Source organism: Fundulus heteroclitus, chromosome 16 (genome assembly GCF_011125445.2).
Source record: "Fundulus heteroclitus isolate FHET01 chromosome 16, MU-UCD_Fhet_4.1, whole genome shotgun sequence".
NCBI classification, from domain to species: Eukaryota; Metazoa; Chordata; class Actinopteri; order Cyprinodontiformes; family Fundulidae; genus Fundulus; species Fundulus heteroclitus.
In genome coordinates this window covers 13676214-13702853 of record NC_046376.1, presented here as the reverse complement: position 1 = coordinate 13702853, position 26640 = coordinate 13676214, and the positions used below count along the sequence as shown (strand labels likewise).

The 26640-nt window shown below is 42.3% G+C and overlaps 2 protein-coding genes across 4 annotated transcripts; both read right to left on the bottom strand.

Annotated features, from left to right (window-relative positions):
* Positions 1-24: 24 nt before the first annotated feature.
* gosr2 (golgi SNAP receptor complex member 2) lies at positions 25-6194 on the bottom strand. Of its 3 annotated transcripts, XM_021324642.2 has the most exons (7): positions 5999-6194; positions 5683-5747; positions 4221-4329; positions 3521-3653; positions 1774-1914; positions 1305-1358; positions 25-1209 (listed from the first exon to the last, which is right to left on the bottom strand). In XM_021324642.2, the coding sequence occupies exons 1-7, from the start codon at positions 6025-6027 to the stop codon at positions 1069-1071; spliced, it is 672 nt and encodes a 223-aa protein (XP_021180317.2). In that variant the 5' UTR covers positions 6028-6194; the 3' UTR covers positions 25-1068. The 3 variants fall into 3 exon arrangements, with proteins under 3 accessions (XP_021180317.2, XP_012734425.2, XP_036003766.1); XM_012878971.3 differs by having other exon boundaries at positions 1144-1358; positions 5999-6190; XM_036147873.1 differs by lacking the exon at positions 25-1209 and having other exon boundaries at positions 1231-1358; positions 1671-1914; positions 5999-6193.
* Positions 6195-17986: 11792 nt separating this feature from the next.
* Positions 17987-25327, bottom strand: wnt9b (wingless-type MMTV integration site family, member 9B). The gene is made up of 4 exons (XM_012878877.3): positions 25075-25327; positions 24425-24678; positions 22795-23060; positions 17987-20614 (listed from the first exon to the last, which is right to left on the bottom strand). Exons 1-4 carry the CDS (start codon positions 25158-25160, stop codon positions 20153-20155), a joined length of 1068 nt encoding a protein of 355 aa, XP_012734331.1. The 5' UTR covers positions 25161-25327; the 3' UTR covers positions 17987-20152.
* Between the last annotated feature and the right edge of the window lie 1313 nt (positions 25328-26640).

The window sequence follows — 26640 nt, the reverse complement described above, 5'->3', positions numbered from 1 at the left end:
ACAGAAACTGTCATCAGCACAATGTTGAGGTGATAAACTACTTTTTTTATTGGGAAAAATTGCTTCGATTACCTTAGCAGAAAAGGTTATGATAAACCCTAAAATAATTATCCTACATAAAGACAAACCTGGAATAAATCCCAAATTCTTTGTTCTCGCCAGAGAGGTAGAGTTGTTTTATTATAATGTATACAGGAATCACGCTTCCCCATATCTAGATTTTTTAATTCAGAGGGAATTAACTTATTGCACACTTTGCATTGTTTTAAAATAGGTTTTGTAGATAAAGGAAAACTAGGACAGTTGAGGGAAAAGTCCAGCCAGATTGAGACACTGCTGTGCTTTTGTAAAACACAAATGGAATTTGACCAATCAGGATAGCGAGGAATTGACCCATCAACACCTAAACGGGTCCCAAAGTGGATAACTTACTTGGTCAACACAGATTTATTTGTATTCAAAGAGTAAATGACATATTGTGGTAGTTCAGTAGAACAAAGATGGCTACCTGAAGAAAATATACACATTTCTATGTTACATAAATCACAACCATGAGGCAGGGCAATGACTACCTCTACAGGTAACATACAAGTGGACCAAGTTAAAGTTTCTATATTTTTTAATAATTTTCTATTAAACTGAATCCAGCTTCAGAGATGTCAAGCTGATAAATTTGTCAAGACAAAAAGATTTTCCAATATTCGATCTACACAGATGTCTTACAAAGCTTAGATGGGCAGCTAGTGTATTAATCATAATTGTGGGTTTATATATCTGTTAAATCCTATGATGGAAATGTTTGCTTATTAAGTGGTGATTCCCTATGGTTTTGCCAGGTGTAGCTTCTGGTTTAAGCAAACCTGTCTGGACATCAGACGACTTCACAGGCATTGAAACATTAACAGAAACAAACGTGTTTTTAACACGGCTGTGGAGAAGAGTCCATGTTTATGGAGAGCCGTGGAAAAAGATCAACAGAAAAGTTTCACACTAAAAAAAATACTATCTGCAAACAGGAACTTCTTCGGCCGAACCGTTTTAGCGCGTTTCCTAAATAAAGTGGGAGGTCTATTGAAAGTAAACAGAAATAATGGCACTTTTTTTGTAGTTTTTTTTATATAAAAATCTCTTTAAATTTACAATGCGCTCCTTAAATGTCCACGGCTGGTCCACTGTAGCGGGCGGGTGGGCGGTGGTCAGCCCAGGTATCTGATGACCAGGAACATGAAGACGCAGGTCAGCAACATGCCTCCAATCATGATGAACTTATCCTGGGTGGCTCGTCGCTCTATGAATCTCATTACTGTGTTAGAGAGGCCCAGCATGTTGGCCACGTCCAGCATCTTCTTATGCGTCCCCTGTTGCGGGCCAAAAAAAAAAAAAAAAAAAAACAGCCGGTTAACGACAGCGGCAATTACCACGTGATGACTTCAGCAGCTGTAAATGCACGGCACATTGTTCATTATCTGCACTAATTCATCTGATTTTGGGAGCGGGCCAACCGCCTCCACGACTCCACTACTCTGTCAGGACTTTCTCATGGCTGATCGGCAGTCACGCCCTGATAAGAAGAGGCTGAAGCCAAAGCCAGGAAGCCCATCTCCTCCCTGGAAACAAGGACTCACCCACCCACCCACTCTGAATACCCCTGGTAACAATAAGACGATTACCATGAAGAGTTGGGACACCGGCAACAGGCTCAGGGATGTGATTATGTTCCTCCTGGCCTAGCGCGGACACAGAAGGAGAGTTATTTTGTTGATTTGCACCCACCTTGAGCGTCTCCCTTTGATCTCTGAGGCCGTTGAGGATGCTGCTGCCGCTGCCCAGGAGGTCATCCATGCCTCGGTGTGCGTTGCGCAAACCGCTGTTCAGCTGTATGCTCTCGTCTATGTGGATGGAGGTGTCGGCGTCCTGTTGAACCGCGTCAACAGTTTTTTTTGTTAGCGAGAGACTAAACATGTGGCTATAAAAAGATGCAGTGATTTGCTAAAGTGGCTGCCACATCAATGGCATTTTATGGGACAGAACAGCAAATAACGGTGAAATGAAAAGAAGGATGACTTTCAAAGCTTTTTAGAAACAAAAAAAAATACTTAAAAGTGTGGAATGGATTTTTGATCCCCTTTTTATTCTGATAATCCTAAATAAAGACCAACTGCATTCAGGGATCACCTGAAAAGGGTCCCTCTGTGTGTGGCTTAGAGTAGGGGTTCCCAAGGTGGGGTGGGGGGGTTAGGGTTAGATGATTTTATGCTGATGTGCTAAAATATTTTTATTATTATTATTCCCCAGCACCATTATTATTTGTGAAACCGGTACCAAAGTGTAACCTTACAAGATGATCAACATTCCTCATTTTAACAGAGGAGGGAGGCAGCACTGTTTTTGTAAGAGGCCTTACTATAATAGTACTTGATTCATAATTTTACAAGTGTATTTTTTTGGCACTTGTTTTGCGGTTCGCAGGCTGGAAAGTTTGGGAACCGCTGGTTTAGAGAACATCAGCAGACATACTGACACGTCACCTGAAATGACACGCCATTAAGGCACAGGGGACCAAACCTTTTGGCATGTGGGCCCAAATTGTCAAATGTACTTGAGGGCAAAAAAAATATATATTAAAAATATATATTAAATATATATTAATAAAAAAAAAAAATTAACATTTTATCTGCTCTACATTTGATCATTTAAATTTAAGAAATGAGTCAGATTTTCTGTAGGGCAGGCATGTGTAAATCATTGTAGATCCATTAGTTAAAAATGTGTTTTGCTCATTAACCGTATTAAAATAAGGTCTCACAGTTTGCAAATTATCTTTGCTCTAGCTGCAACATAAGAACAAGATTTGGGTCAGCATTTATATTTGAAAGCCCTTATTGCATTTAGCCAGTTTTAATAAATTCATTCAAAGCAGAGGTTAAGGCACTGAAGTCTGCATTTGAGTAAAGGTCATATAGATGCGGTCCCATTTACTCTGAAATTAAATAGAATGTAAAGAGGGTCATTAAAAGACAAATGCTTTGTGTTTTACTTAATATTTTCAGTTGTAAGATTTGATATTCTCTGTAATAATTTTGCCCTGATTGAATAATTGATAAATAAGTTTAATATCTACACCAGGGCCAAATCTACTGCTTTTTGTTTGCCAGCAGCTTTGAGGAACCACGGCAAAAGAGACGCTCTGAGCTGTAGAGACCAACATTTTTTATTTTGGTCTACATGCCAAAGCTCTGTGTGTTGATGAAAGCTAACACTTCTTACGATTATGCTCTGATGTGTGTCGGTCTGTCGCATTAAGTCCCCAAATAAATTCAGGGTTTTTATTTGGATGTAACTTGACAAGTGAAAAGGTTTAAGGGACTTTATCTCCTTAAGGGATAAAAAACAAATGTAATAGACGATCCTTTTTAGACAACTTAACTCCTAATTTCCACTAAACTTCAAATATTCCGAATTAAAGTTCGCTGATAATCCAGTTTGCATCCGACGCTGGATTGAGGCGTGTTGAGCTCACGTTCGTGGTGAAGGTGCGGCTCAGGAGTTCCTCCCTCTCTCTTTCCTGGGCTTCTCTGGTGTAGCGTCTGTGCTGGAAGTTCTGGAGAGCGGTCCGCAGGTGCTGGACGTCATACTTCAGCTGATCCACTCGTCTGATGGAAAAGCAAAGAGGAAGACCCATTTGATTTTGTAGAAACAACACAGCAGATTGTATAAAGAGCTCAGATCAGGTGCCACGTTTGTTAAAGGTGTTTAATGTTACTCTTTTTAACCGTCTTGTTATCAGTAACCCCTTTAGGACATATTATACGGTTAGATATATGGTGAGTGCCTTTAGCCAACAAATGCAAGATACTGCGTTTAATATCTCTCAGCATCCTGATATTCATGGAGTTTCTGGATAAAGAGATTATTCTGGAGCCCAAATATCCCAAGAGTCTCTCCCAGGCCTGGTATTTAGCTTCACCTTGGTCCTCCTAGAGACCTGCGAGGATCAGAGGAAAGCTTAGGGACGGAGCAAACTCCATTCCCTAAGGCCTGTTCACCCAAGTCAGGGATTAATCTCTGCCCGATGCAGCAGGAATGCTGGTGATGACGGGGCTTCAGAGGCAATGTTTTCATTGAGCCGTCTCCGCCCTCTGCCTTTATGAGATCTACCTCGCACCGTCAGATCTGTTTTATTTTTACGGCCACCAGCAGCCGGATCGCTCCACACTCACAGCTTGGCGTTCTGCCGGCGGTTTGGCGGTTCCTTGCTGGCCAGGATCTCGAGTCGTTCGAGGTGATTGAAGATCTGGTCGATCCTGGCCTGTAGCTCGTTCTCTAACACTAGAAATGGAATAGGAGGAAAGGGAGAACAGATAAAAAGATATTAGCGATCCCGACACCTGTGAACAGAAATATCAGTGAATCTTTTTTACGTTTTAAAAGGCTGTTTTTCATCAGCGAAATCATACTCAGTTACTGTCTCAGCTCGCGATTTTCTGCCAATGTGGGCAACAGGGGGTGGGGGGGTGGGGGGTTGTCAACTTTATGCCCAGTGAACACAGGGTAGGCGCTCCTTGTGCTGTGCATGGTGTGAAAACTAAGAAAGCTATAAACTGTGGCTGGACAGCATTTCAATTCCAAAACAGAACTAAAAATAAGTTACATTTTCTTAAAATAAGTGTATTTGTCCTTGATTTGAGCAGGTAAGTAAGACTATTTGCCAATGGAATAAGATTTTTCCTCTTAAAATAGGAACAATTCATCTCCATCATCTTATTTCAAGTGCAGGATGTCTAATTATCTTATTTTAGGGGTAAAGATACTCATTCCATTGGCAGATAATCTTATTTACTGGCTCAAATCGAGGACAAATAGACTAACTTTAAGAACATTTTACTTGTTTTTAGGTCCGTTTTTGCAGTGCTGCCTTTCTCTAGTATTCAGTATTGGTAGTTCAGACCTCAGCCGGATTATGTTATGCTGTACCGGGTTATCCCCCCCCATGCAATTTAAGATCTATTAAATCTTTATTCTATTTGTAAAAACAAACCAATACAGCACTGTCTGTCCTTTCTTAACATTTGGACCTCTTTAGATTGCAACAAGTGTGAAAAGCAATCACATATTAGACTGATCAGACCCAGACAAAAAATATTGTACATACAGTGCAGATGTTTTAAACAGAATTTATGATATAATATATGTATATAAAATAAAATAGTATTCAGAGTTTTCTAAAAAATATTATTGCAATGCCAGGTCTCTATTTTTTTTATTATTATTATTTTTTTTGCTGTTAATATCTTAGGGAACCTTCATAATGAAAATCTTTTTTCTTTTCTTTTTTTTTTTGCTTACATCCTCTTTATGGTGAAAATACATGGTGATGTCATGGTTTGTGAAGGGACTGAGGAGGCGGATAGACTGGCTCCCACCCTGCCGCTTCCCGTCCCGACCCAGGGCTGACGGGACGGGCACCAGGCTCGGTAAACAAGCAGCCAGAGAGGCATCAGCCCGTCCTCTGCCAGCGGTTCCGAAAACATTAACGAGAAGCCACAGGGAGGGGAAAACCCTCTAAACATTTATGGGAACTTTAAGACGAGGAGGTGGCAGCAGGAGCAGCGACAGCAGCAGCGACACGGACAGAAGGAACCAGAACACGCCGCATCGATCCGTCACCATTGTCCTACTCACAGTGAACTGATTCACGGTCTGCGCCTTCCAGGTGTCCCATCTGAGACTGCACCTCCTGGATTTGCCTAATCCAACATAAAAAAAAAATTAATTGAGGAGAAATCGAAACACTGAAATAACAAAGTAAACATTATATATTATTTTTTTCCGTCAAAGACATTCACATTAAAAAATATATTAATTTGTGTGTGTGTCTCTATAATTATTTCCAATTTGACTCGAACCGTTAATTAGCTAGCTAAGATAGTTTCGCCAGAAAGCTAAGTCGGCTAGCGAAATCGGCACCGTTTCCACATAAAACAGCCGCTGCACTTACTTGTTTGTCTGGTGGTAGAGCGTCTCCATTTTTTATGGAGTCGCCGAAGCACTTTGTGTGCCTCTTTTCCCTTCTGTCCTCTTTATTTCGCCCCTTTTACTCTGTCAGGTGGCTAAGCTAAGCGGCTAACGACAGAGCAGTGTGTGTGTACACGTCATCAGCCGAGCTTTGTGTACGGAATTGAGAAAGCGGAAGCTGAGATGGGAAGCGAAAAAATTGAACGAAGACGTCTCACTCCAACTAAAATTTGTGTAATTTTACAGTTTTGCTTATCGTTTGCCCCGTCATTTTAATACTGAATTCTATAAGGTTTATGGTGTATTTATTATTCCTTATTTTCAATGGGGATGGTGCAGTTTTTTTTTTTGGTTTATTAACCAACTTTGATGATGGATAAAAAGTTAATATTTTATTTTATTTTGGACATTATGCTTTATTGTTTGCATGAGAGTGTACAGTGAACTATACGAGCTACGGAATCTCGTCTGATGTTAGTAATCAATAATAAGAAAGTCATAGGAACTTTTTAAGAACAAGTTTTCAACACCGTCTATAAAAGTATAGAGTTTGGCTTTTTTCATCCATCAATTATGTACGGTACAGTTCTTACACAAAAGTCACTATTTTGTACAATTCATTTACTTCTTGGTTCTCATCATAGTTTCAAATTAATACATGAAATTCGATTAAACTGTGCTAACATTTTAGTAATCTATTTTTATACAGGGCTCATGATGACGATGATGATGTATCTGTTGCAGAGGCCTGCTACAAGCTCAGTCAGAGGTCTTTGAGCAATTAGCAGGTAAAAAAAGCATTTTACTTTTTTTACACCTTTCTACCGACACAGCTGCGTAAAAAAAGTATTTGCCCCCTTAATAAGTGTTTACGTTTTTGTCACACTTACATTTCCATATCACTAAACGACTCTTAATAAAAGCCAAATGTGCACCATGCAATTTTTTTTTTTTATATAAACTGTGATCAGCTTCTTTTGGAAAAGCAGAGTTCAATTTCACCAGCCATACCCAGGTTGCATGACTGCCAGGCCTGTAGAATAAAAGAAAAATCCCTCCAACAGAACCTGTCTGATGACATGGAGTTGGCTAAAATTTCTTTAAAATTGCTATCCTAAAAACATCCAACAGTCAAGAAATTGATATATATTTCATGAGCTATTTTTACAACTTTGGGACTGATTGCAAAAGACTTGTTTCCAGTTATTGCAAATGCCTTATGGTAGTTGTTGCCTACGAGTGTGGCATAAGTTTTAGGTTTTTGGGGTTTAGGGTGCAATTCTTTTTTCATTGATGGCCAAATAATTTCATTACTGCAAAACTGCTTTTATTATTTACTAAGGTTATTTACATCTGATATTAAATTTAGACTGATAATCTAGTAAATCCGCCAAAATAAACAGAAGAAACATTTAAGGGGAAAAACAATAAATAAAAAAATACACTTTAGGCATTAAAGCCAAGTTGCTCCTGCACTGACTTTCAGTCCTTTACTATCTTTGCTGCTAAATTTCACTAGGCTCTAAGCTGTTTCCATTATACTTTCTATTCTCCTAAAGGGAGTAGCTGACAGCAATCTGTTTGTCCCACAAGCTTCAAGAGTGGCGGCATAATCTGTTGACATGTAGACATGTGACAGGAAGGACTGAGAAAGCACGTCCCGAGGCTAGTTTTTGTCAGCTTACCTTTACTCACTCTAATTAGGCTATCCTATGTTTTTTTTTGTTTTTTTTTCCACAGACAGTTGTCAGAATATTCCTGTTCGTTCAACCAGACATTCTTTGTCCTTGCAAGCAGTTAAAGACGACCAGGTTAACAATACCACCTTTTATTTTCTCAACAATGATCCGCAGAGAGGATTTCAGAGAAAGCAGACAAGGTGTTTATGACGTTCCCAGCCAATGACTGCATGAAAGTGCCGTGATTAGATTTCCCGGAATAAGCAGTTAAATTTTCACAATATCTCCTTGGTGAGTGAGTAGGAGAAATATTGTCCCGGGGCGCTGCCTGGCACCTAAACAAAACCGCATCTCAATCATTTCATCCTCAAACCTCCATCGCTGTGGTGTCTGGGAGGAAAGAAAAAAAAAAAAAATGAGTGTACTGGCAGTTGGGAAAAAATTAAAACGTCTTTTGGCACAATTATCATCGCGAGCTGTCACACGAGCTCCTGTTTACTACCGGTAGCTGTATTTGTTTTCCTCATCCACCGCAGCAAATCAGGGGTTTTGGCGCAGACAGCTTGTGCTGTGGCGACCTGACCGTACATGAGCCGTATCTTCGGGCGACACGCTTCTCGAAAGAGGTCCTTCTCATCCTGCCTCTCCCGTCTGAAACCCTGAAAGCTGTTCGTGCCACTTCTTGCTCCCGCTGTTCACCAGTTTTGGTTGTCATAACATCTCCCCGGGGTAGCTTCTGGATATGCACGGCTTTAACCCACTGCTCAGAGCAGGAAAAGGTGGGAGGAAGAAGCCCCACACACACACACACCTCACCCCCCCTTCTCTGTCAAACTTCTTTTATTTCTGAGAGTTGCATTTAGGTCGTGGGGTTCTCTCTGTCTGTCCTTCATGTTTCAGCCCTGAGGAAAGGATGGGATGAGCTTACTGGTGTTGTTCCACACCTGAGCACCACAGGCGCAAACCCGATTCCAGACACCAGGTGTGGAGCTTCGTCCGGCGCTCCTGACTGACCGATCTGTCACCTGTTTTTGCCCCAGATTTGGTGCACAGACATTTACCAAAACAGCTACAACAGCAAAAAGAAGTTTATCTTGACAGATGATTATATGCATGAACCAATCTTAGCCATTGAATACGTCTGGATCGTCAAAGAATGCTGTTTCTGAGCGCCAGACTATTAGCCTTTGGGCATCTTTCAGGAAGCAAACAAAAATTCAGTGCTGCATTAGTCCCCGCCGATCCTGGTTATACAACAGGAGCGAAAGATTCGTTATTAGTTAGAAGAAGAATGCCCTCACTGTGTACTGCAGACTACAAAGAGCACGACCTTCAAATAACGCCGTCCTGTTCCCTCGGAGAAAATGATATGTTATCGAATCACTTCTGCACAATATACTTAATGATGTTTTCCAGGCAGAATAATGCGTCATGACGCTGCCGTGATTGCCCAAGACAGACAGAGTGAAGAAGCCAATTATGAGGAGCGGGATTGCCTGGGGTCAAAACTTTTTTGGATACCAGTCATTTTTTAAGGGGAGCGTTGATCTTCTCGCTCCACCCCTGAGGGAGATGAGCCGCCCGTCTTTGAAGCCGTGATGAGACGCTGAATGAAAGCAAATGAGAGGCTGTCAGATTTGACAGGAGAAACTCATAAGCTCCATACGTCTTAGTTTGTTGTGCTGGGAACGGGGTCAGAAGGAATCCCCCCTCCACCCCCACCTGCCCAGGAATCTGACTGACCACCCCTGTTGCTACCCCTGCCAGGTCAGATGTTCAAAGATAGGTGGATTCCTGCTGAATTTCTTCTGTGCACCAGTGAAATTACTAAAGCAATCGGGAGTGATGATGGTGCACACAGGACTTTGTGGACTGGTGCCAGTGGAAGCATCTCCTGATCAATGTGGGGAAAGCCCAAGAGCTGGTGGTAGATTTCTGCAGGCCGAGACACACCACACTAAAAACGACGAACATCCATTGAACTGACATTGTAATAGTGGACTCTTATAAGTCCCTATGGGTGCTCACCTGAACAATAAACTGGACAGTAGTCACAACACGGAGTCTCTTTACTGGAGCAGAGAGAGCAGACTCTACCTGTGAAGGAGCCTGAGACCTTTGCAGCCCTGGGGGCGCTCCTGAAGACCTTTCTTGATGTTGTGGTGCTGTCGGCCATCTTCTACGGTGTTGGAGCAGCAGCTTATCTGCACCTGGGAGGAAACAGTTTGATAAGCTCATCAGGAAAGCCAGCTCTGTGCTAGGATTGCTCCCTCGACCCAGTACAGGTGGTGGGAGACAAAAAATAACATCCCTGTTGGACAATGTGTCCTTCCCTAGGCATGGAGCTGCTGCTGGACTGGAGCGCTTCTTCAGCGACAGACCGCTCCGTCCTAGACGCATGCAGATGCATTATTGCAGGCCCTTCCTCCCCATCACCACTTCTCTCAACAAACTCAGAAGGTGTTTACATCCCCACTGTTATTTACTGTTTTTTTTTACATTTCTTGTAAATATTCTGTTGTTTTTTTATTCACAAACACACATGCACATTTTGTGCATTTTTAAACCACCCTACTCAGTTGCACATTTCTTTGCATCTTATGTAAGCATCCTCATGCCTCCTTTTGCCTTTCACTTTGCTGCTTGTATGCGTAAATTTCCTCACTTAGGGACAATAAAGGATATTTATATTCTATTCTAAAATACCACTGAAATAAACCAAATACAAAAATGCAGGTTTCAAGTAATGTATAGGAAATACAGACACCGGTGCCATTAAGAAAACTGTATATTTGTCCAAAATGTTTGAACTTGTCAGAAAGAAACTGATCTCAGAAGCTATCACCAAGCCAACCGAAGGGGGCTGTGTGTTATGGTCCGATGTAACCAAATTCCAACATACAGTATCAATAGAACTCCAAACCATCAGTGAAACATGGTGGTGGCAGCATCATGCTATGTTTTTTTTTCTTGAACTGGAACTGGGGTATTTTGCTGCAGGGATTAAGAGAGATCAATTTTTTTTTCCACATCAGTCCACGCATAAACCCACATCAACAAAAGATTCACCTCACCAGTAGATTCCTGACCTTGTAAAAAACTAAAAGTGACTGCGGACAAGACATATATCTTCCGACTTGTGGGCTAATATTCTCAAGTCCAGGTCGGGCATAATTCTATCAAAAAAGAGTGAAAGAAGAAATCATGAAGATTCATCAACAAAGGTTATTGCGCTTTTTAAAATGAATTTTTATATTTTTTCTTCAAACACATTAACATTAAGTTGTTAAAAAAACATTATTCCTCTAGAAATGTGCATGATAAAAGGACTGAACCTCAAATGATGGCACTAATGTCCAAAAAACCCCAAAAAGAAAACATGCAAATTTCCTGAAGGTGATAACCAGTAATGTTTGGGTCTTTTCTTTTGTCTTGTTTTGACTAATGTTTCCATCCCACCTGCATGAAGCAGGTAGGATGGAAGTAGGTGGGTAGGGAGAAGAATGGAGTGCATCACTGGGCTTCCCCTGCCTTCCAACTTCACATTCATCACCAGACCCCTGAACTAAAACCACCCGCTCATCATTAAGCCCTGTGTGTCAGTTCGCTTAGCCTCTTATTTACAAAGCTCAGCAGACTTAACACTTTGACAATACCTTATTGTACGCCCGCATCCTTCAGTGACAGTGACGGTTTACAGTTTTTATTGGTTGCTTTGACCTGTTTGAAGAAATTGGCAACCTCTCAGTTTTCAGCATCACCATCTCAGCAGAGCAAAAGACACTTCTTGCAAATGAGTTAACTCATTTTCATTGGTTTGACTCATTTTCCCGCCATTTTGCAAAACAGTTAATGCAGATGTCATTCATGCAGTCCAAACTCCATTGCTTTAGCTGTGGTAGCAAAACAGAAACTATATGTTCCAAGCTCTTAGAAACTTCTTGCTCAGAATGAAATCACTGAAGCACCTGATTGACACTTCTTTACACAATTTTTCAATTTGCAGTCAGTTTGCAGGCTTTACGTAAAAGGTGCCATGTTGTGTGTTGTTCTTTGCAAGCATGAATGGTCTAAGGCAGATGAGAGTCAGCGTAAGAGGTAGATGGGTCAGGGGAAGAAGATTATGAGGAAGAGGAGTCCGTGAACAAGGTGGCAGTGTAGCTGGAAGGGCTGAAGTTACAGATGAAATTCAGGCAACTATGATTGATCATGTGGTAAATCATGGCCTTTCACTTAGAGGGGCGGGACAAAGAGTCCAAACTTTTCTCAATAGAAACACGGTTGCATCCATTGTAAGAGTTTTTTGACTGGAGAACAGGTAATGTTGCTATATAGTATATGCAGATATATCAGTATCTATTCCTATAGAGGAATTCTTCAGTGCATGGAGATGGAAGGTATATGGTCACTGTCCCTATGAGCAGATGCCCTCGCTCAATGCAATGTCTGCTGCTGCCCAAGATGTAGATGCAGAGGCATGTCAAGGATGGATCAGGCATGCAAGAGGATTTTTTCTTAGGTGCATTGCAAGGGAAAATATTGAATGTGACGTAAATGAGGCCATGTGGCCTATTCATTAGGACAGAATGGACTAGAAGAGACAAACAGCTCTAGTATTTTCTGTTGGAATCTTTGATTTTTTGGAATATTTCATTTGTTTATCTGGAAAAAAAAAGAATGAAGAATCAATAAAATTTGCATCACAACATATTTGCTTCTGGATCCATTTTTTGCAAAAAGGCAAATTTGATTACAAATGACACTGCCATGTAAGCTGCCTACAGTCTTTGGCTACCATGAACCAGCAATGCTGCACTGATTCACATTGAGTGCGGTATTTTGTATTTTGTTGCCCCTTGTGTAACGAATGATTGGAAGGGCTCAAACATTTGTGTGTAGATTGTGTTGTTTGAAAGCAAAATCTGATTTTGGTTCATATTTTAAATGTTTTGGCAGAGTTGGAGCCTTTTGCAAACAAAATTTGCAATTTTGACCATTGGTGCCACTGTTTAGGCCTCTGCGTTAACTGTTTTGAAAAATGTGGGTTTTGAGTTGACTGCTGCGTCAAAGCAACCTATAAAAACTGTAATTGCGAACTCTCATGAACACAGCGCCGAGATGGCACACTTGTGTAGCCGCGGAGATTACGTATAATCCCAGACGTAGTTTTTTTTTTTGTTTTCGTAGATGTTTGTGAATGAGGGGAACACATCGCCCTGGCATTTATCAGTGTTTTCTCTTTCCTTCGGTGGACATTGTTGATGTTGGAAAGCTTTATTTTGCCTGTGATGGAGGTCAAAGTCTGTGTGGCCAACGCGTGAGAAAACCCGAGAGGAGTGCTATAACGTTTGAGCGAAAGGGGAGTCAGTCATGGAGGTGCAGGAGGTCTTATCACGTCCTATCACAAGCAGAGGGCTTGTAAACCGTGCTGTTAACGCTGCAGGTGTTTCTGTAGAACGGCATGGGAACAGACTCCCCCAGGTGCTTCTCAGCGGGAGGGGAGGTGGAGGTGTGGGGGCGTAAATTGGTCATTTCAGCTGGAACGGAGCAAACGTTTACAGTGACATTAATATTTTGCAAGAAAAGACCAAACCGATTCTCCTTTCGATTGACACAGTTGATATTTTAGACCCTTAAGCAAAACAAGTTTGATTCTTGTTCTCTTTATAAAGCTTAACTCTCTGCATCTACGCACTGGACATTAATCCCCGTGCACCTTTTGTATAATTACTTGCAGTGGCCTCAACAGTTCGCATTCGTCCCGGTGGAAGACGTGTGCAGAAGTCAACCCAAGAGAGCATTCAATCATCTAACAGCGGGTTGTGGAGTTGTTTGCTTTTTTTTTCCCTTTTAGCCTCCCATACATTCCTCCTCAATGTGTGTGGGGGGCAAGGCCAACTTGGGTAAATAAGGAACAATTCACATTTTTTAGATTTTTTACAAAAAAAAAAAATAGGTGTGCATGAGGTTCTGTGAATATGTGTTAAAACCCCTTGAGTAGAAACACCGTCCAATGCAGTAAAAGCTGCAGATGTTTTGGGTTATCTCTTCACCAGCTTTGCACATCTGCAGATTAACATTTTTGCCCGTTCTTCTTTGCAAAATAGCGCAAACTCAGTGAGTCTGGAGCAAAAGTATGTGTAGACACAGTAACTTTAACACCTGGCTCCACACTCCTAATCAGATTTGGGTCTAGGCTTTGACTGGGCCAAGGAACATCATTAAGATGCTTTAATCTCCACCTTCCTTTATTATTTATGTCTCTATGGTTAGGGTTGTTGTCCTGCTAGAATCTAAACAAATCTAAAAAGTCTTTTTTAGCCTTTTCCTCCAGAATTGTCTTGTTTTCACCCATCTTTCCATAAAATCTGACCGGCTTCCTTGACCCCGCTGAAGGAAAGCATTATGCTGTCGTCACTGTGTGTTTCTTCCACACAGTTTTTTTTTATATTTCTGGCTTTATCTGACTAGAGCTGGTCCAGCACTGGCCGAGAGTTTCAGCCCTGAACGGGTCTGATTTTCAACCATTCCAATGAATTTTGTTCACATTCAGAACGTTTAAAAGCTGCTTATATGTGACTAGTGATCATTAAACCAAATAGAATAATGTGAAACACGGGATTTTCAGGTGATGTACCTAAATTCATGACCAGATCTCGTAAAAGTTGCAGATTTTTTGAGGTACTCAAAAATTATCTTCAAGGAATCTAGTGGTCTGAATGGAATATTATGCTAATATCCTTTAAATATCATTTACCCTTTGATTTCTTTTTGAGCCAATACTTTTGAGATCTTTCTTGACATGCAAGCCAGGCATTAGTAATAGATTTTGTTTTTATCTGTCTATAAAAACACTAGATTTTATTGTAATTATCATTTTTTAATACTGCTTTTTTCCAACTTCAAGTACGGAGCCATCTTTAAAACAGGGTCGTCTAATCAGTTCAGTCTTTCATCTCATCAGCAAGTGTGAAGACTTAAGGTTCGATCCCCCCAGCCGCTGAGATACCTCCTCCTCCTCCTCCTCCCATACAGGTATGCACTCAGCCTCGTCGTAGCTCTAGGCAGTGCGTGTTCTTGTTGTGGGTTGAGCAAATGCATTACTCATTTCACATTCCAAATTCCTACCCCATGCCGTATTCACAACTCTCCATCCCGCTCTCTTTCCCCCCCTCCTCACCAAATCTGTACCTCTCCTCTTCGTCCTCATCACCGTTCCATCATTTCACGCGTCCGCACGGAGTAAGGGTGCGAGGATTAAAGGCGGGCGTGGACTGACCCCGGGCTCCCCGGTTCCGATTACGAGACGGTGCCGCTCTTTGTGTCCTTGAGCAAAATTTCTTCCAAGCCTTCCTTCTACGCTTCATTTAACATCTACTGTTCTTACCTGAAATGAGTGATGTATAAACCTCAAGGCTACGCAAGTTGCGATGGAAAAAAAACAAAAAAAAAAAAAAACGTTTTTAGCTAAGCAGCACATAGTTCATATCTGAAAACAAACATCCAAACCCTGGTTTAACAATTCATCCCCCCCGTCTTCAACAGGGTTTTCCGAGCACCGGCCCTGTAACCTTTGCTTGACCCGAACCCCCAGAGTCGCCCTGCGCCGTATATGTTATACGCCGTCCCAGGGTGGCGGCGTCGGAAAGCTCCATCTCTGGCAGGCCGCCTGCAGCCCACACTCGTAGAGGCAAAACCCTCACCACAAACACACACTCGCATGTCACTCCTGCTCAAGTGACCACAGGTGTGGACAGGGCAGGTATACTCATACACATATGCAAAAAGCCTCTCTGTCCACACCTGTCTCCAGCTACAGACTGCACCCCTGCTCTGTCTACCCCCCCCCCCCCCCCCTTGGGGCTTGTGTGCGTGCAAATTCAGCTCTGGATTCAGCCGACCTCCTCGCAGCGCCCTCTCCACTTGGGGCAGCGAGGGAAATGAAGGCTTTAGGAGTTTATTATAAAACCACAAGAGCAGCAGCAGGGGATAGGCCTCCTGGGGTTGCAAAACATCCCTCCTCATCCCTCCGTCCCTCGTCTCCTTCTTCAATATATCATACCTCGCTCCATTGTGCTGTCTGTGACAGGCTCCTCCGCCTCAGCCTTTTTTTTTTTTCCTACCTGCAGCTCCGCTTTGAGAAATGTGGCTTTTTTTTTTTTATTACAATGCGTTCTCGTTGAATAAAGTTAAATATTGATCTGCAATATTCTCCTATGAAAAGTTAATATGGTGAGTCAACTGTGTGGCAATATGAACTTGTTTGACCTCAGACCCATGCTGAACTCATAACTTACCTGAGATATTAAATTCATTTTCAAAAAGGTCCAAAGGGTCGCGCAGAAATTAGATGCTTCGCTGAGTTGCTGTATAACCCAAGTCATCCGTGAGGTTTTACATATTGAATGCGATCTGCCCTCGCAACGAAGAATCCGGCTATTGCAAACGCAGAACAACGTTCGAATGGCTGCAGCCCGTAAAAAAGTGAAGCTGCGGCAGTAAAGCCTCTGACTCTTTGGAGCTGTTGGGTTTTTCCTCATGGTGTTCGCCGGCATAGATTTCAAAGATGCAATCTGCCAAGCTGGGATTTATTAAAAAATGTGGTGGCACACTTTATAAAGAAAGATACGGTCAGGGGTTCAAACTCTGGATGTGTGTGCTGCAAGGCATCAGGGCTAACAACTCCCCCCCCCCCCCCACCAATGCCGCCCTTTGCTTAAATCATAAAAAGAAATAAAAGGAAAAAGTGTAAAATACTATCCAGTGCTGTAGTTTTTCCACAAGCAAACATACACTGGCAGCAAAACACAGTTTCTTGACCCATGTAGGATACTGCTGTGGAATACAAAGCAGATTTCATGGACTTGACAGCATTCACTCCTCCTTTGATGAGCATGTAGCGGCAGCAGACACTCGCCTGCATCGTGTTGTTGACTTTGCAGCAATCCTTCATACCGAACACACGCATGTAGCGACAGTGGAAAGGAAAACTCCCCCTTTAGCAGGAAGAAACGTCCAGCAGAACCAGAACCAGGCTTGGTGTGGATGGGCGTCTGCCACCATTGACGGCATAGACTGGCAAAGGAGAACACAGAAAACCCCGGAGCAGGAGAACGTTCACTGCGTGAAACATAAAATACTGCCTTTTGTTTGTATAACCTGAAATGATGTTCACTCTAAATTGAACTATGTAATGCAGCCGGTCTGCAGAAATCACCATTGGGGACCGTATTAATGTAACGTTTCAAACACACCATATGTTTGTCTGATACATTCATGAAAAGTATTTTACATTGTTCTCTAAATTGACTGCTAGCTGTCTTTTTTTTTTTAACTTCAGTATTTACATTTTATCAGATGCTAAGGACTTTTTGCACACTTAGTAAGTGTTGTTTGGTACATTCAATGCAATCTTTTAATGTTTTTTATCTAAATATGCCTTATTATCTATCAACATTTGCACAGTACTTCCCCCCTTCTGATAAGTCTTGCTCTTCTGCTGTACAACTTAATTCTAAATTCATCTTTTTTCTTTTCATGCTGTTTGTGCATTTTTGATGGCTTTATCAGGGAAGGCTCGTTCTTCTTGTGTGTTATATATGAATTTTGAGCCAGTGTCTCATCAAAATGTCATTATGTTTACATAATGACAATCAACAATCTTGATTCTTGATATCTTTTTTTCCCCCCAATACTAACTTGGCTTTAAGTGATCTCTGAAGATAAGAAAATATATTTCTTTATTGATCCCCAACAGGGGCATCTGGGTGTTACAGCAGCAGAAACACAACTAAATTACAGATAAAGAAGTAAAATAGTATTTATTAGATCAAGAATAGTTTGATATGGTTAATAATAACTGGACAAATACATGCATGAAAAAATCTGCGGATTTTAGTTGGCCTTGCTCCTTCACAAACTTGCCGGCGAGTTTCATTGTTGCCACGTTCTTCTAAAAATCCATGAAGTTTTCTTATAATTTGCAGAGAGCATAACACACATAACACAAGTAAACACCTCTGAAGGACATATCTCTTCTATTATAAACCTGCCGAGCAGCTTTGATGATTAAACAATCAAAAATGTTTTTTTTGGGGTTTTTTTGTAAACCTTTTGTTGCTCGGTCGAAATTAGTCACATCTGGTTGTTTGAGTTTAGTTATGAAATCAAAAATAAAAATTGTACTAAAACTAAAAAGTTTTTATATATATATATATATATATATATATATATATATATATATATATATATATATATATATATATATATATATATATATATATATATCCCATAAGGAGATAATTGGCTGCAGTTATTCCTTTCTGAACATCAATAATGATGTTTTTTTAAAACAGTTACATTTTTAAAATTGTGTTATATTTCGCTGCTGTGCAACAAGTCTCACGTTGTTTTAATAAAGAATAATGTGCGTAATCATCATAATTAGAGAGCGACATCAAAAAGCACAAGGGCGTGCTATAAATACTTCACACAATGGGCCTCTGTGCGCAGATGCACTCATGCAAAAGGGAGGAAAGTTATAATAGGACGTAAATTGTTTGCGTTGCGTTGGCGGGGGCGGCCCGTTGTGTGCGATCTGGGGGTCAAACAATCCTCTGAGTCGTAATCCTTGTCATCGTCGTCATTAAGATTGTCATCGTGGTTGGTGTGTGCTGGCCAGAGGCAGAACACCTGTATACATGTCCTACACCCACACACCCACTAACCCCTTTGCCTTTTACTTTGTGGTGGAGGGCGATGCAGAAAGACCGCAGCATTTTCAGATGAAAAGGAGGGCATGGGGTCATTAGCGGGGAATGGTTTTGCTCGACAGATGCACCAAGTTGCAGGCAGGTGGATTCTGCTCGCTTCTCCCTCTGCGCGGCTACTGTGTTTGTGTGCCGCCTGCTGCAACCCAGCAAGACACAACGAACGCACAAGTGTTACAAATGTTTGTCTTTTTATTTATCTTGTTTGTTTTAAATAAAAACTGTAAAGCCACAAGGTTTCAAAACAAACAACAACAAAAAAAAAACGATTACGCATAATTCCACGTTCAAAAGACCTGCACAGACATCTAAAATATAATATTTCAACCAAATGCAGAGGGAAAGACGTGTATCTACAGAGGAGAAAAAAACTCTGCATAGCTCATAAATCTTACTGATATTTGCCAAAAAGTTGAAGTGAGGTAGAAAAATTACGATTCCACATTGTCAGACGCCTGGAGCCCCGATGTGAGTTATATTCATAGCTCATCTGCAGTTCAGAGGCAGCCCGACGAAGCATGAAACGGCCCAATAAAAACAGACACTCTGGGGTCCGGCGTGCACTTTCGACCTGCACACATGGACGCAGAGTTGGATGCGAGTGGGGAGAAAAAAACGTGGTCATTTTCTTTGATTAGCAATTAGGGAAAATAGGGAGCGTGACTGATTCACTTCAAAGGCACGCAGAACAAAGATGGGGCTAATTTGGACTTTAAAGAGCAAATATTCTGGTGAGTTCATTTTACACTTGAACATATTGGGGGGGGGGGGGGGGGAGTAGACTTCTATAAATACCTACAATTAGGGAAAACCGAACTGGCACGCTCCCAAATTGAGCTGAATTTCAAAGAGAATGGTCAGCGCTTCCATCAGTGCGCTAATCTCCCTTTGTCCTGCATAGCACATGCAGAAATTTCCATAGACATTTCCATAAGAGCAACTGAAAACAACAAGCTTCTTTCTTTACACGATAACCCTGTTGATGCACGGAATAAGGAATGTCGGCGCTGTTAGCCACCTGTAAAGCTTCCAGTGATTCTATCTAAGCATATTAGACCCCGGCATTCACAACTCCTTTTTTTTTATATATATATATATATATAATATGCAGCAAGAGCAACTTAAGTGCTTTCACTCAGAACAGAACTTTAAAAGTTCTCCATAGCAGTCAGAGAGACAGGCAGGTAGATTCATCTTAACTCCTTTGCAGCCTTATTGGCAACCCTTTGATTACAAGACTGAATGCACGAAGCAGCAGTACACCAGGCACAGAAAGTGGCGCAATAAATAGCAAACTATGGGAGGACGAATACCACATATACAACAGTCGCTGCGAGAGCTCAGAGTTCATACTGCTGGCAAGATCCAGTCTGGTTCCCCTGCTTCGAGGAGCTTGATTCCCGCTTTAGCAGAAAAGGGGGATTTCAGTGCATCCAGCTCAGGAGAAGTAGTTTCAGAACACCATCATCTACAGTAACCTGATGTTTAAGCAAGGATCCAACAGTATCATAGTGGTACATTTTGTTTTCTCCCAAAATAATTATCATGCAAGTCCTAAATGATATTCGCGAACGCATGCGTCGATGCGACATTCTGCAGCGGGGACTAATCTCGAAGGGCCTGCGTTCGGCCTCTTTCCGCGTTGTCCACCGCTTTCGTCTGGATCGTTTTTCCCCCTCTCCTCGCTGTTCATGCGTTCTTGCAGGTGTACACCTCCTCCTCCCTCACGCACGTCTGGCACTCCACGTGGCAGCACCAGCGGACCTGGCAGTGGCAGGACAGGCTGGTGAGCCGCATGGCCGTGTTGTAGCCGCGGCCGCAGCACAGACTCTGGCAGCTCGTGTCCTTGGTGCAAGACCGGCCCCCCGTCCCCGGCGAGTAACGCGAGGGCCTGCAAAAGCTGGGGGAGTCCTCCAGGTACACCAGGTCGGTGTTGCGGGGGCTCTGGCCGTGGCGCCTGGGCCCCGCCAGCTCAGTCTCTCCCGTGGCGGCGTTGGTGACGCTCAGCACTCTCACGCCGTTGTCGTATCTGTACTTCAGCAGCCGCCCGGTGTCGTGGAAAGGCGACAGCTGCTTCCAGCAAGTCCGTACTGCGCACGAGCCGGAGACGCCGTGGCACTTGCAGGTCGTTTTCAGCCCGCTCTTCACCGCCTGGTATGGGAGGGACAAAAAAAAAAGGAGAGACATGTCAGCTCTTTCAGCTTGATTCATTGCCTGCCCTCTTATCTGTGGGGTCTATCTGGTCGGAGAGACGGTTTCCTGCAGGGTGGGTCGAGGTTTTTGCGGAGACGGGCCTTGGTGCTCACCTCGGTTAATTTTTTTTTGACATAATGGATTGAGGATGGGGGGTGAGGGGGGTACTGCTTAGCTTGTCGTATTTCATTCACTCCACATTTCTCATTTGGACAGCTCTTGAAACTTCTTTTCTCAATGTGTTGAAACTAGCTCTGTCTGTCTGCCTTCTGTCTCCTTCGCCCGGGGAAGCCTGAGGCAGAGGTGACGAGAAGAGCGAGCTGGGGAATCTCTCCGCCCAACTTCTAGCACGTGCGTGCATGCTCGTGGAAAAGAAAAAAACAGACGATACATTTCTGTACAGCAAAAAACAACAATAACAAAAAAAAAAAAAGAAACGTTTACAGTGTCATGTTATAAACACCGGCTTCAATGTAGTTTCTCACTTTTTTATGCGACAGACCAACACACCTTCTTCCACGTGTTTGCTGTACTGTAAGGCGGACGGCAAACTTCGAATTGGGGTTTCTTATGGCTTTCCTTTAACGACAACTTTCTTTTTTCCTAAGGCCAGTGTGCATAATTAATAGTTGTCATTTCAACACCTGAGATGTGGATGTCTGCAGCTCCTCCAGAGTCACCTCGGGTCTCTTGGCTGCTTCTCTGGTCAATCTGTATAATCTGACCCAATCTGTATAATATGATTGAACTTGATTTTGTAAAGTGCCTTGAGATGACATGTTTCATGATTTGGCGCTATATAAATAAAATTGAATTGAATTGAAATTGAACGCCCATCTTGTCTGACTTGTTACTTTAAACGGACGGCCACTGCTTGCATTTGTTCCACTTTCCAGGGGATACATTAAACGTTAATCAGTTAGCTGTTCAACGCTTAAAATACAGTATGTTCCACCCCTAACCGCCAATCACACAACAGCTATTTTTATACTCTGTTAACTAAAGAACTGATTTCTGAGGGTGATCGGTTTGCCCTGCAGTAGAGAGGGCTGAGTACACAGGGAGGCCACACGTCTCACATATTCATCTGCGGAAGAATTTGAGAAGCACGTCTCGTTTTCCTTTCATTTTACCATCATGCATCACTTCGGTATCGGTCGATCACGTCAAAAAAAAATCACAACACACACCGAGGTTTGTAGCTCCAACGGGAAAAAAAGCGTGAATAGGTTTAAGACGCCTTAATGCTTCGGAAGGCCCGGTAATAGTTCAGCGCGCTTGATGGTCAGCGATGATCAGTCAGGCTGAGAGCTGCTGTTGTGGAGAGGGGCCAGAGACAGGTCAAACCCAAAAAAGAGCCAGAGGGCTCTGCTGGGTTGAAAAGTTCTACTCAGGTCCTCCCTCCCTGCACAGGTATGAGCCCCCCGCGGAAGGGGGGTGAAAGGGGGGCGGCTTCCCAGCACTGTTACCGCGCGCTGAAGAGACTCCAGTCCGCTTTGTGTTTTTTCGTAAACAAGACTGCCGGCCTCTTTTCAGCCACATTGGTGTAAAACCTTTAACTCACTCGAGATGAGATAAGATAGAGGTCTTCCTGTTTTGCCTTTCTGGTCCCCCAATAGGCGTTGCGTTTTTTTTTTTTTGGGTGCGAGCCACAAGGAGAAGCACCCCGGGGCTCCTTAATTTTCAGAGCCTCAGAGTGGTGGTTATGAACATTAGGTGGATTTATGAAGAGCACAGTGATCCAGTAAGTGGAGAAAAAAAAAAAAAATGCTTGCTCGTATATTAAAAAGAGGCCACGGTGATAATCGCTCTCTCCGACATGAGACCTTTAATTTTCTGTTGGCCCGCACAGCAAGCTTTATCATGCCTGAGAAACACCTGGCTCCAATGATCCCACAGCCATGCTGTCTCTCCTTGCTGCACTGCCTCACCCACCCCGGCCAAGAAGCAAAGACAAGGGGAGGGGGTGGGGGGGGGGGGGTGTTGTCCGACTGGAAGCTTGGAAACCAAACGGGTCAAGCTTAAAGTTTTCAGCGTCAGGTTTAATTGGCAGGTGAAACTGCGGCCCAGCTCATAGGGAGCGATTTGAAGGAATGGGTTTGTAGTGCCGCGCAAAACAATTGGATTTTACCACTGACCCGGATGCCAACGTTGATGTTGTGGGCATCGACCTGCGCCCTCAGGTCTTTGCTGACCCTCTTTTGGCCGAGGAACTTCTTGAGGAACTTGGTGCTGTATTTCAGGTTGTCGCCGCAGACCCCCCACTGCCACGCTTCTCTGTGCTGGATCCCGGGGGAGTCGTCGCACGTGCACCTCTCCATCCGGCCTGAGCTGCAAGCCTTGGCGAGTGCATGGGTCAGTGCAGCGGAGGACACCGCCAGCAGGAAGGCCGTCTCCTTAAAAGCTGGATTAGAAAGCGAGAAAAAAAAAGCACCAAAAGGTTAAATAACTCTGCAGTCAATTATATATATATATATATATATATATATATATATATATATATATATATATATATATATATATATATATATATATATATATGCAACATTCATTTCATGATTGAGGCTGTAATTGTCGGTGGATCTAAACCCAAAACAAACAAAAACGTTTTTTCATTCCAATAATTAAGCCAATAAACCAGCTTGTTTACAAAAATGTCACCACGTTGTCATGGTTTATAACAACCTCAGGAATCCTGCAAGCTTTCTTGTGTCAAAACTCCTCTTATGACCTCTGCTTGCGGCTCCGCACTGTTATTTTGCTTCCCCCAAAGTCGTCACCAGCGTATATTTTCATCCAATTAATTGTTATTTTGACTAGGAAGGATTTTCCCAGATGAAAGTGGGCAATCACGCCACCCTTTTCCTCAGGGAGCGGGCATTTTCCCTGAGATAAAAATAACCACAGGGCTCGAGCACTCTCCACGTCGTTTGCCACATTTCTTGGCGCTCTACTCCCTCATTACCTCTGTGCTGACCTGTTCATGTTCTCCCACACAGTGATATCCATATACATGAAGGCTGGACCGTCCTGCAGGATTTTGCGTGCACAGCAAATCTGCAACCGTTTTTAATAATTTAATCCATTGCATCTTAATGTGTGGTCTATTAGCTGCTTCGTTGAATAATGCAGAATGGACTTTCGAGAAAGGTAAATTTAATATAGTTTTGGTTAAAATAGGGTAAAAAGCCTGTAAGAATAATTGAGCTTGTCTGTTATCTATGTCCAAAAAGGTCAAATTTGCAGTCGGACCGAGGAAAATTAAAAGCCTAATCCTAACTTTGGAAATAAAGAAAATATTTTAGTTTTAATAAAGACCCAAAAGCAGACAGAAAAGAATGTGCTGGCGCTCGTTTTACGATGTTTAACATTAAATTTCACAAGAATTTATGTCATTTGCTGGTAAAAAAAAAATAAATAAAATACTTCGCACTGGGCTTGTGAGCACATGCACGGATAAAAACCATCAATTTAGATTTTATTGGAGTAAGCAGACATGCAAGTTTGATTATATGCTTTTGCAACAGTGCAGCCGGTGGTAAAAGATTTGTTCGTTGTGATTTTGCTCTCATTGTTTTGCAGATTACTTTCTTGTTTGGAAAAAACGGATCCAGTGACTCTCTAAATTGTTTCCATATATATATCTTTATAGCTCAGCTTTCCTCTTGCGTAAAGACGCACTTTGGTGAGCCAGCCAGCAACAGCCAGTCTCATCCGTGTGGTAAAAATGAGTCGATTATAGAAATCAGAGCCAGAATGCGCGCTTACCTCTTTTCAGGAGGCTCCCTCGGCCGTCCAGCGTGCAGTTCCAGCGCTCATTCCGGAACTGGTAGCGACACTCCAGCTGGCCGAGGCGCACCGACTCCCGGAGCGTCTCGGCCAAACCGGGTTCCCTGCGACACATCCTCTTCTGCCGCCTGGTCAGACTCATCTGCTCGCACTGCTTCAGGTGGGCCTTCCCCGATGGAGCTTCGTTAGAAAAGGGTCCCGGTAAAAGCACCAGCGGCTCTCGGCCTGTCAGCCTGTAGGAATTGAAGGATTAGACTAATTTGTTAAAGAGAATCTGGTTCCAACTTAACGCAAATCGACGGTATAAACCCAGGAATAACTTTCTAGTAATCTATTTCTTATTGTCATTTTTTTTTACATACATTTATGTCCAAACTGATGCCTGTGTTTTTAAAGTTGCATGTCATATAACTGTTCAAATTCTGTTTGAAAGACTGCAAAAATGTCCAATAAAATACACAATTAAGTTGAATATCAAATAAAGATTAACTTGGGATATTCTGCGTAATTTCTTAGAAGCTTTTACAAATCAAGCTATGATCTCAACCGGTTACAAGAATGTGACAGTTGTTCAACATTTGTAAAAGGAAAAAAACAACAACGTCTGGATGAAAAGTTAACAGTCTGACCCAAAGTAAGCTGCAGCGTTCGAGAGAAGGATGCAGAGTCCAATGGTTCGCAATAGGCAGGCGGTCCCTGGGAGCCTGGAGCGCATTGTGCCGGCTTGGCGCTGTTCCTCATTTCGGTGACTCTTCCACGGAGAAAGTCTGTGCCGTCTGCTCGGCGCTTCTCTTTAAGGGGCCCCACATGCACAGCACTGACTGTCGGGGCGATGCGCAGGGCACTGTGGGTCCGCTGGGAGGCAGGGCTGTTTGGAGGAGGAAGCATCATCCTGCCGCACCCTCCATGGAGTCTCTCAGCATTGTTGCTCAGCGTTCCTCCCACAGCAACGCCACCCAGATGCGCACAACTTTAAGGCAAAGAACATTTTTTGTGGTTATTTCCGAGAGTTTAGCCGTTTAAACTTCACTATTTTGAATAAAATGCTGTGTAAAAAAAAATTGCGAAGCTTTTCCTGAACGCGCTCCACAGGTTTAGTATCCTTGATAATGCACAACAATAAATAAGTCACAGAAAGTTGATATTTCAATTGATTATCCTGTCGTTAAATTTGTAAGAAATACTAACATGATTTTTCAATTCAAGCTTATATTGACCAAATACTGTAGAGAGTAAAATGATCCATTACTGTAAAGGACTCGTTTGTCCAATTGAACTCCGTCCTTTTTCAGTTATGGATGCAGCCCCACCTAGTGGGCAAAAAAATGAATAAAAAACAAAAAATGAAGGGAGACCAGGAACAGTTGCAACACTCTTGCATTTGACTCAGAGATGGTTTGGATTAAACCAGGGGTGTCCAAACTTTTTGGCCGAAATCGTCAAGTCAAAGCTACTCTAGGGCCACAAAATAAATAAATAAATTAATAGTGAATAAATAACCAAAAAATTATGATGTAATTTTTTAATCAACTTTACAAAGCATGATTATTTTTATACAAATTAGTCAGAAATTCAGCCAGAAAGGGAAGTGTAAATTATTGTAGATCCGAAGTTTAAAGGGTTTTACTGATTTACCTTGTCAAAATGTGGTCATCCAATTAATTTGGGGTCGATAAAGAAAAAAACTGAATTATTTTCGATTTACAATTTAAGAGCAGGATTTGTATCAGTATTTCTTTGAAAATACTTCCCAGTTTTGATAAATTAATTCAAATCAGAGTTAAATGCACCAAAGTCTGCATTAGAGAAAACATCCTGGGATAGGTGTGGTCCTATTTACTATGAGATAAAAGAGAATGTAAACAGTGTGCTTGTTAAAAAACAATCACTTTTTGTCTTACCTAACATCTTTAATTGTAAGATTTTAACCGGTCTATAATAATATTGCCCTAATTAAAAATGTAACGTTGAAATTTGCACCAGCCGCCTGTGCTGGTGGCACCAAATCAGCACAGGGGCCACAAATGGCTCCCTGGCCGCACTTTGGACACACCTGGATTAGACAAACCACATTTTAATTCAATAAACTTCCATCTGTCTGACTGTTAATAGTCAAAACCATTTAAAGCTGATTTAAGAAAGTACATTTTTCACAATTTGCATCTGAATGCACAGAGTCAGATGTTGCAACTGGC